The sequence below is a fragment of the Salvia hispanica genome, chromosome 1 (genome assembly GCF_029641045.1).
Source record: "Salvia hispanica isolate PSC_SH4W2 chromosome 1, Shi_PSC_v1, whole genome shotgun sequence".
In the NCBI taxonomy this organism is placed as follows: Eukaryota; Viridiplantae; Streptophyta; class Magnoliopsida; order Lamiales; family Lamiaceae; genus Salvia; species Salvia hispanica.
The window spans coordinates 9,808,819-9,820,661 of NC_142692.1; the positions used below are offsets into that span (position 1 = coordinate 9,808,819).

General features: G+C 32.9%; 1 protein-coding gene across 1 annotated transcript; it reads right to left on the reverse strand.

The window, feature by feature from the left end:
* Positions 1-8: 8 nt before the first annotated feature.
* Positions 9-5,497, reverse strand: LOC125224230 (mitochondrial fission protein ELM1-like). Its single transcript, XM_048127594.2, has 10 exons — positions 5,116-5,497; positions 3,829-4,067; positions 2,979-3,075; positions 2,255-2,404; positions 2,038-2,164; positions 1,339-1,451; positions 1,162-1,225; positions 984-1,077; positions 795-903; positions 9-368 (listed from the first exon to the last, which is right to left on the reverse strand). Exons 1-10 carry the CDS (start codon positions 5,305-5,307, stop codon positions 267-269), a joined length of 1,287 nt encoding a protein of 428 aa, XP_047983551.1. The 5' UTR covers positions 5,308-5,497; the 3' UTR covers positions 9-266.
* Positions 5,498-11,843: the final 6,346 nt, after the last annotated feature.

Consider the following 11,843-nt stretch of genomic DNA (forward strand, 5'->3'; position numbering starts at 1 on the left):
CAAAGGCCTTCACAAAGATTACTTTTACTTTACAGCCTACTCAAGGTACCAAAATTTACAGGCCGCATGAATGAAGGTAATCATTATTTTACAAGTAAAACCAAATATACTAGTATAAAACATATACTAGTATATCTATGGCTCTTTCTCTATGTAAAAGAGAAGCTAAAGTTTGGGGGAAGATAAGGAAAAGCATGCGCTATTGGAGTTTTTTATTTTATTTTATGTTATGATATATGTTGCAACAACAGTGTATATAAGTGGTTTTATGCTCGTATTCTCCATCCTCGCTCACCAAGTGCTTTATGCACCCGACTTGCTGCCTCAGCGGTATCGTTCAAAGGAGGGTAGCCCCAGGTTTCTGACATCTGAAATAAGGAAACCAAAGAAATAAGATAGGTTAGAAACCAGAATCATGGCCTCATCACTCATTTCTTAAAATATTTCAAATTGAAATATCCACCAACATCTACATTGACACCAAGAATATATTCAGTATTCAAATATTTCAAGGTTAACAGATGCTCCTTCTCATGCTAACGAGAAAGGCAGAACTCAATTTCTTCCACATTTTGCCAGTAGACATAACAAGTTACACAGATGAAAGCAAGACAAGACATTGCATGGAAATGAAATTAAAATAAAGGTTTTGTTGGCAAACCCTCCCTGTGCAGCAGATAACCTTTTTTTCCCAATCATGCTGATTTAATTTAAATTTTGGAACATAATTCTCCTCTGTAACTATACAGGTTTCTCTTTGCTTTTTGATGGGAGAAAGGATAATAGTTACTTACATCCTCCAGACCTGTAAATGGTCTGACCATGCCTCTTTCCCTTAGATTCTTATGGAATTCCATAAGTTTCCAGGTGCAGCGTTCAGCTCCAACAACATAAACAGGCTTCCTACAATCACCAATATAACGAGTCAAATAATTTTCATTAGTGCCTCCAACATCATTTAAAACTGCTATAAAGCATTTTACCCGGTGCTGCAAGCCTCACTCAACATGCTAACTGAATCAGCCGTGACAATAAAAGAATCAGCCCAAGCCAGATGTCCTAAATGTGGATTAGGTTCTGGTCATGAAAATTTACTCATTAGCGACTTTGATTAAGTCTCAAATTTTAAACCACCCATAATGTTTAGTGAATGAGAAGTACCTTCACCATCCCATATGTAGATTTTGGGATGAGTTCCAAGTTCTTTAATTACTAATTTAGAAACCTGTTAACAGAAAGCCCATTTCGCAATAAGTTGAGTATCAGGGGAAAGAAGGAAGAAGATGTACCACAATTCCTTGAACAGAGGTGAAAACTTGAAACTGGAGTTTGTTTTACCTTTTCAGGTGTCCGCCTTGAGAAAGATATCCTGACACTTCCACTGCTCGTGAGAACATTGTGAAGGGACGCTATCAGTTGTTTTGCAAGGTCTGTGCTATATCTGCAGTACCCTATCAAGTACCCCAAAAATATGAACAACCATATAGTATGATATTTGACTTGCTAAATGAAAACTAACAGGCAAACAAATTCAGTGAAATGGCCACAAAAAGAAGGAATCCAACAGTAAAAAAAGTCAGCATGAAAGCATGTCAAAGTATGTTAATTTAACCCCTCCTCCCAACAAATAGTAATAATAAATAAATACTAATAGATAGCAAATCTCTCCAACCAAGAGAAGAGATGTACTGCATGACTCCCCAAGAGTTGAGTGAAAAGGGAATAGGGAAAGTAGGAGGTTGATTGTTCTAGCAACTTCCAAGGATATATACATGATATCCATTTTCAAAATCCCAAAAATAGGCAAAATGATAACATTTTAACACTTCAAACTTACAGACCCAACCTTTTCACTCTTGGCCAAGACATTACACCATAACAGTCCCACAGCTATTTTCCATTAACTTCTTATACTTTTAAAAGTCCATTTTTCACCCAAAATCTAAATTCAATCTTGTTGATTTAGCATATATCTAACCAATTAATTGATATTTTTGTTAGTGTTACAGGGCCACATCATCAGGATGAAGTAATTACTTGTGGGTCCTCCAATATTAACTACAAGCAATGGCTTAGGCAGAGGTGCAAACTCATGATGCCAGGCATTAGCTTCAGTACGAAGTACAGCAGAATCTATTTGATGAAGTGCTCCTACTGTGAGGACCTGGGAAATTAGAACATGCCTGCTAGGTCAGCTCCAACTGTAATCATTGAAATACAAATGGAGTTATACATATGCAGTGAGGCTACTTACGACATGATCACCAGGAAGCTCATGCGGTGTTATCCATTTCCGAAGAAAGCGAGGAACCTGCTCTTGTGCCTGAGGGGTCAATGAGTAATAATCATGTTTTGGCGCTATCACCATATCAAATCTGTCCAAATGAGACCGTGGATGCTGAACCTGAAGAGTTAAGGCATGACAGAGTCAGATCCTATCTCATATGACAGAGGATTATAGAAGGCATACAAGTTGGTTACACATAGATGCAAACATTTCTGTCCAAAAAAAAAAAAATGCAGCATGCAACATAGCCTGCGATGAAATATGCATTAATGGCTCTCCCTCTCTCTCTCCCTCTCCAAATAGACATGAAGTGTCACATTTGAACTAGTACATACACGCATGTGTGTACTTACGGATACTTTAAAAGTACAAATTTTACACATATAGCCGTGACCTAGTAAGATTTTACAGTGTCTAGATAATAAATTTCACTAAGGCATATATGATCAACAAAATATTAATAACTACAGAGCTAACCTATCTGTTCAGAAAACAGCAAGCAGATTTAGAAACTACATAGTGACTGAAATATTACACTTCCATAAAACTTGGTCAGTAACACAGACATACTTCTGTTTGATGGGTTAATTAGTACATGACCGAAATCTTTCTACCAGAACAATTTTGTGAACTATGTTTTAGGACTGAGATAGGGATGATAGATTATTACATTTAAAAAATAGTAACAAACCTGGACAACAAACACATTGTCAGATGCTAATCTTTTTATAGAGCTTGCAATTGAAATTGTATCTCTGCCAGATGCAACTACAAGCAGTGGGCCATCCCTACAAGAAGACAGATTATTACTTCATGTATCAAAAAATTTAGACATTGATATGTGAAATGATAGGCTATAACAAATGAAACATATTCATCCCACTGGCCAATATAATATCAATTGTATTTACTTTAGAGTATCAATCTCTAAAGGCTAAACAATGTGCCTCGATTAATATTTATAGCAAAAATGGTCTTATGGATCTTATAGACCAAATGAACTAGAAATAATCTCATTGAAATCAACAAGATGCTTTTTATTAGCACATGTACTATGTATGTTCAATGCCAATATCTGAGTAAAAGTAATTTAAAACTCGAGCATGCAATTAACTTCATCACAGTTGATCCATTAACAACCTAATGATCCGAAGTGAAGGTAATAGAAAATACAGTCATTTCTTTCATCACACAAGACAAAATTATCTTTGTTTATCTTTAACAAATACCAAATTACTCCTGTTCTATCTTATGGCAGCATGTTCACTTTATTCCTCCTTTACAAGCTTCTCTAAGTAATAAGTATTCATCACAACCTCCACCACAAAGGCAACCACATATGTTCCAACTTCTCTCACTAATACATGAATAGATACAAATGTTAAATCAGGTAACCCATCACTATTGTTCTACTTTGTGAGGGAAAAAATGCAATTTAGGGATGAAAATAGACCACATATATCCTATCCATAATAGTCTGTGTCGAAGAGCTACTCGACAGCATTTTGTGTTCTAGGGAAGAGAGAGTACATGGAACTTACTTCTCAAAAGTGTCCTTAGCCATTTTGACAATACTCTTTACATCAGCTTCCAACACTGATGATAAACCCACACCAACACCATTTCCTGCAGGCAAATGTGCTAGTTTCCTCCCTCTTCTGGAAATAAAATAAGTTGAATACCCATATATCCGGCTAATGATAAAGTACAATTTCTTATGGATAGAAACTGGAAGCCAGTGAAGCCACTCATTGATTCCTCCTGTTGGTCTCGTAACCCTCTGCTCTCATATCCATCAAACAGGTAAAGCACAATCAGTTCTCATATGTGAAGTTCTTCTAACATAAATTTAAGAATGGATGCTCATAGTGGCAATCTGGTTCACTTATGGAGAAACTTCCAAAATGTGGCTCAGAGATCACAGATTTCATATCACACAGGGAAGAACGCTTGAAGCTAGCAGCAATACAAGAAAGACTGACATCACAAGAATATTATGGTAGCAAACCTTTTAGCAAGTCTATCCAAAACATTTAACCTAGAATAAGGCTGACTGGGGAAGCCTACTAGACCATTTATAGAATGGTTGTTAACAAAAGAGGCATATGCTGCTAGTGAAATAAGGCACTGACAGTAGATGCTAAAAGAGAGAACCCCATTTTTCATTGTGGCATGCTTGACATGCTTTATGTTACCTCAAACAAACAATGAAAAAAGATGAACTCATACATAGTACTTCATTAAATCATAAACAAGAAACATTATTCTTATTCAACAATCCTTAAAAACATTTCCCAATTAAAATTTGATCCATTCAATGTCTCTCCAATATAAAATCTAATGATAAAGGGTCATCCTCCAGAGCAACTCAACCCCTCACCCCCAATAAAATCAACAAAACCATCAAAAAGAAACTGCAGTGGAGAATGCCATTAAACTCATTCATTTTTTCAGATGCCTTCAGAGAGAAGAGGGGAAAAAGTAATATCTCAAAATGAAGCAAACTTTGTACTGCGCAAGTATATCTGAGTCAGTACAGAAAAGAATTAATTGAATCCATTCAGTCAGCAGGTCTTATTTACACAAACGGTTGAATCCATTTCTCTTACTGATTCCAAATTCGGAAATCGGGATTCAACAATATCCTTTGCTTTAACCACTAAATTGCAAGATGCAGAAATTCCACCCATAATAATCCACAATAAAGGCGATCGGAGCATGCACGATTCAGAGCAAAAATCACGTTTTAATGACTACAAGAGCAGACCTCATCTTCTCAGTTCTGACTAACTAACAAAAGAATCCGTAGAGGTGAGTTGAAGAATTACATAGAGCGTTTGCTTAGCACTTAAGCCAAGTGCTCGAACCAATCCCATGCTCTGATTCTCCGACGCCGGAAAACCGTTGCCGATTATAACTGCGCGGCGGACGACGTCGTAAACGCCGGTTTCAAATATATCTGGAACTCCGCCCATCCGCTTCGGGCTTCCTGGCGGCTCCGGGAGCCTAATTGGCTTCATCTCAGCACTAAAATTTGATTGATAAACCTAGGCCCTAGGTGAGATTTAAGATTTGGGATTGATGGGTATAATCAGAAGGGACTTAGAGGGAGATTGTGGAGAAAGTTGAGATGATGTTAAAAATCGAGGCAAAGCGGCTTGTAGTTGAATTTTTTTTTCTTCGGTAGGGCGATGAGGCGATCCACAAAGCATCACTAAAATTTCCAATAGAGTAGAGTACTCCCTTCGTTCCACTAACTGAGGTCTTTCTTTTGGGCACGGAAATAAAAGAAAATTGTGTTAAATGAGTTAAGTAAATGGAGAATAAAGTGTAAAATGAAAAAAAGTTAAAGAGATGAAGAGAAAAAAAAAGTAACAGAGAGTAAAATAGTTGTGGAAAAATGTGTTGATTTTAACAAAAAGTGAAAGACTCTATTACTATGGAACGTACCAAAATAGCAAAATGACTTTATTATTATGGAACAGAAGGAGTAGTATTTAGTCTAAAAGGACTCCTACTCAGCAATCACAACACAAATAAAATAATATTACGAACATATAAGTGATGGTGAGATTTTGTAACATTACTAGCTAGTATCACATCCTTGCTATACACATGCATTTTATTTTCTTCAAAATGGAGTATAAAATATTTGTTTGAAAAAAAAAACATTATTATACAGATCTAAATGTAGTAAGAAAGTATACAATAGTACATTTGATAAAAGTAGTAAATTTTATTAGTGTATAAACACTACTTATTCTTAAAAAAATCTATTTTACAGAAAATTATTATTTAGTTTACTGATTCCAAATTCTAGCTGTGTCATTTTATTTTATTTTTTAGAGTGAACTACAAAAATAGTTTCTGGACTATGTGTTTATCTCGCCAATGAATCCTGGATTTTAAAAATATCCCCAGACAACCCTGGACTAAGCGTTTATCTCGAAAATGGTCATTTTTCACTGTTTCGTGACAAAAATACACTTTTAGGGGGGTTTGAGGGATTTGGGCAATTTGATCTTTTTACATTTTAAATCTGATATTATTTCAGTGACGTACTAAATCTGATATTATTTCAAAATTATCATTCTTCTTTCATTTTGCCATCCTTCACTTTGTTTCTTTATTTCAATATTAGATTTAATTTTATAAAATTAAATTTTAAATTTCGATTTTTAAATATCAATAAATTTTTTTAATTATTAAAATTACTATTAAAAACAAATTAATAGTTTTAATCAATATTTGATAGTGTCTAATATTTAATCAATAAGGTACGACGACGCCTTTGTTTTAATCAATATTTAATAGTTTTAATCATATATAAATTATATAACAAGATTTATTCCGAAATAAATATGCATCTAATGTATAGGAGAATTTGACTAAAAATATTATGAAGTTGACTAAAAATTTGATACTACTAAAAATTTGTTATAGGAGAATTTTTGAAATTTTGTAGTTAATTTTGATTGTTTTCAAATTAATAAACGAAAATTATATTAGTTTTACATTAGATGCATATTTATTTCGAAATAAATTGTGTTATATGATGTATTTATGATTAAAACTAAGGTGTCGTCGTACCTTATTGATTAAATATTATACACTATCAAATATTGATTAAAACTATTGATTTGTTATTTAATAGTAATTTTAATAATTAAAAAAATTTATTGATATTTAAAATCAAAATTTAAAGTTACTTTTATAAAATTAAATTTAATATTGAAATAAAGAAACAAAGTGAAGGATAAGGGAAGAAGAATGATAATTTTGAAATAATATCAGATTTACTACATCACTGAAATAATATCAGATTTAAAATGTAAAAGGACCAAATTGCCTAAACCCCCCAAAACCCACTTAAAGGGTATTTTCGTCACGAAACAGTGAAAAATGACCATTTTCGAGATAAATGCTTAGTCCAGGGTTGTCTGGGGATATTTTTAAAGTCCAGGGTTCATTGGCGAGATAAACGCATAGTCCAAAGACTATTTTTGTAGTTCACTCTATTTTTTATTTGAAATAATATTTATTTCTATAATTTATTAAATATAAATCAGTCTATTTTAAAAAAAGGACCTATATCATTTAATGTTTTACTTTTATTGATATTGACTATGCAAAATGTCTATTATTCATTGTTGTCACCGAATTTAAAAGTCTTCCACAAGATGACTCCAATGGCATTAAAAATCAAAACAAAAATTATGATATAATTTATAAATAAATCTAACATCGACAAATTATTTCTCACCGACTTTAAGGTTTAAAATGTCTTAGATGTACAACTTTTTTGAGTTAATAATCTCCTTTTCATATACATACAATCTTTTAAATAAATAAGTATACCATGCTGTGAGAAATTGTAAGTTTATAACATTGATATAAAACTATACTTTGCAAGTTTGGGTACATAAAATATTGATAGTAGATTTACAAAATATTTGTTGTATCTAAAAAGAAGATTAAATTTGTGGTGGATTTACATTTAAATTATGGAATCATTCTAGTATACTGTTTGCAGTAAAATTATGAGAATTATTCGATTAATATTCTATTTAAATAACTTTATTCTTGGATCATTGAGTGGGAAACAATGTATTTTTCTAATAACACATATTCACAATTAAACATTCTTTTGCAAGCGAATTAAATTGATGTCACACACACATACACATAGTTCCTAGATAAATTCTTCAAAAACTATTCCACCTTTACTTTTCTTAATCATCAAAAATTTAAATATTAAAACTTTTTCACTTTCTCAATTTTAATAAAAAAAATAGTACTAATAAATTGCGTAAGATGAGCATAATTTAGGGATGACCCGATTCTCTTAAGAATTGTTAGAAATATTTTGATAAAATTCTTTAATTATATACCAGCGATACTCTATCTATTACTCTCTCCGTCCCAGTTAAGAGTGCAATTTAGTTAGAGCACGGATTTTAAGAAATTGTTGGAGTGTGTAATAATTGAAGTGAGTTAGTGGTTCTTGGAATGTGTAATAATTGAAGTGAGGTAGTGAAAAGTAAGACCCATTTGACTTTTTGTAAGTTTAGGATTTTGTTTTGTTTTATTTTTAAGAAAGTAATGACATTTAAGTGTAAATTTCATCCACAGTGATGTTAAATTTTATGTCCAAATATGATATATTCTAAATTGGACTCTTAAACTGGGACAGGGGGAGTACAATTAAGGAAAAAGCAATCGTTAATGGAATGAAAATTACAATGTAAATAATAAATAAAAAATGAATTGCAAGTCGAGTCGAGGAAAGTCCTCTTTCCACAAGATAAATTATAGTTAGTGCTCTCGAATTGACGTTACTATCTTCAAAAATAAAACAACTTCCTCCTAGCATGCTGAAGCACCTCAAATCCGCTGAGGATCGACAAAATTGATGGTGCTTCGAGAATCAAGCAATATAATGCTCCTAAAATACACAATAAAATGTAGAAAAACTTGAGAAATGAGGAAGAACGCTTTTATTGGTGTGTAATCCATATACAATTAACAATTCCAAGCCTTTTATAGGCACAAAAGTACAAAATGAGAATATAGACAACATGAAATTAAAACACCATAACAATAAAATTAAGATAATGAAGGTAATAGGTGAAAAGCCAAAGGTCTACCATGATCTCATTCCATTACTCACGCCCTTTACTCATATGAGTCGAAAATCTATTTCAAATTTTCAATTTGGGATTCCTTTTTTATTGCGTGAAAAGCAGTTGGATGGAGTATTTTAGTTTTCAACGTTTGCATAAATGATTTATAATTATTTGACAATTTTAATTGATAGATAAACTGTTAATTAAAATGTTATTATTTTAAATTTTCTAAAACTCGCCTTTTATATACCCCTTAATGGGCTTTCAGTTAATTTTGAATTCCAAAATGTAAAAAAAAATTACACAAAAAATATGATTGTCAGATAATACTAATAAATATTCTAGACTAAAATATAATTTATTGCTAAAGAATAGTATATAAATTAGGTAGGGCTTGCAAATCTCGTGGATCGAGTTCTTATTGAGTCCCAACCCAATAATTTCATACATATTCGTACGGATTATCGTGTCATGCAATAAAATGTCAGCCCTACTTTAAATGATAGTAAGTGAGTACTACTCTATAAATTTAGCTTGACATGACACGATAACAATCTAAACATGATATTACACGATTAAAGTATGATAGTATTACACAATTAAAATATGTTATAAAATGATTAAAATTGTACCATGATTTAAATCTAAATAATAATTAAAGTTTAATATTTTTTTAATTAATAAAATAATAATTTTATTTCTTAATGGATAACCCGAACCCGATCCTAACCCAATCCGATATTATTGGGTCAACCCCTATAATGACCCAAGCCCAAAAATCTTGTTCGTGTCCGGTACACTTTGTGCGTGCTTGTGTCGGATTATGCTGTTGGATAAAAAACCGTCAACCCTAAAATTAGGGATATTTGATTATCTAAATTGTATATATGCGAAAACTTTTCTCTTATATATTACTAGTATCACGCTTGTGCTATGCAGAGATTAATATATTTTTAAAACATTAATTTTTAATTAGTTAAACAAATTAGAATCAATATTAACAATAAACAATACGAGTAACAATTTTAGTTATATGAGAATAAAAAAAAAACTATACAAATCAACATTGAAGCATAATAAATTTGAAACAAATCACATAATATAATGTCTAAACAATAAATCATGGAGTAGGAAGATAAAAATCTATCACAATAAAGAATTAAATATACAATAGATAATTACTAATAATTTTTAAAACTTGTTTATACACTACATTAACTTTAAAATTAAAATCAATCTCATCATTTTAAAAAATGCTTCCAAATCATAAAATCCAACACAAATAAAGCCCAATTTACATTCCATAAACTAAAATTCCAAAACAAATAAAGCCCAATTTACATTCCATAAACTAAAATTCCAACACAAATAAACCCAAACAATAGTAGTATGAAAATTCGACACTGCATTCTTCCTCTCTCTCCCACCCTCTCCCAAACCGGCACTGCATTCTTCCTCTCTTCTCCTTCTTTTTCTCTCAATTGGCGGAATCGACTCGTGTTTTCCCCCACACCAAGAGTCATAGCCCTCGCAGATTTCACGCTGCCGGCCTGCTCGCCCGGAGAAGAAAGTCGAGGACGTGGTTGTCTCGGAGTTTGGTCCCCGCCGTGGTTGCTGTATCCCTAATCTACTATTTTGATCTCTTTCACGATGGCTACTCTACCGGTAGCGGCCTTTACGCCATGTGGGCCGTCAACACCGTCGTTGTCGTTTTCAAGTTCTCCATAGGTCTGGTCCCTCCCTCCTTCCCCCATTTCTGACACCATTGCATGCTCCCCTTTTTCAATACTCACTACATTTGTTTTCATTTCAGGGGCCACGATTGAGAAAGGGGTGAACAGAACGTTGGCGACGCTGGTGGGAGGCGCATTAGGAGTCGGGGCACATGGCGTAAAGGCCACTGGTCCGGTTTCGTGGGCAGCGTCGCGTGGCCACTGACTTGCGGCCTTGCCGCCGCCGCCAGCTGCGTGAACCCGTCGCCGTTCGCCCTCCCATCGTGGATCTTTTCTCCCTTCTCCTTTTTTCTTGTTTCTGTTTTGGTATATATATGAAGAAGAAAATAGAAATGCAGAAACGTTTAGAACAAAAATTGAATCAAATTATCTTTGCTAACCTCATGTATAATGTATATATGAAACATGGGAAACTAATCTTCACTAATAAGAAGAAACGTGGAAAACCAACTAAGTAGGATTATATATTTATTAGAATTAATTTCTGAATTTTATATTAATTGCATTTACATCCCTAATCATAAAATGATTATTCAAAACCTCCCAAAACTCAACTTTTATATACTGCATAGATTCCTTCTTCTTTTTTCTCTAATTTTTTTCGGGTAATTGGTTAGAAAAATCTTAAACTATTGCTGAAATATGGTATTTCCCACAACCTTTAAAGTTGGTCTAACAAATCACAAACTTTATTAACTGTGCAAATTTCTCATAGCGACTAATATTTGGAAACTAGAGGCTAAATAATAGGATTATTACTTGGATATTAATAAGCTCACATGAGATTATTAATACACATCTATTTTAGAATTGACGCATATGCCATTACATGAGATTAATTAATTCACGTCAATATTAGCCATGACCGAAAATAATTATTGTGGGAAATTCGCACAGTTATGAAAGTTTGTGTTTTATACGACCAACTTTAAAGGTGGTGAAAAATACCAAATTTCGACAATAGTTCATAATTTCTCTGACCAATTAAACAATTTTTTTCTCTAACCACAATTTACGTACTCGTTTTGAAAAAAATTTAAAATAGAGCACGGATTTGATATCCCTTAAAATATTGCATTAACCTCTATAACTCGTTTGACGCCATATGAGTTTTGACATATATAATATTTGTCATTGCCTTCACAGCCATAACCAACAATGGTTAGACCATGATAGCTCGAAGGATAGGGGTCGAGG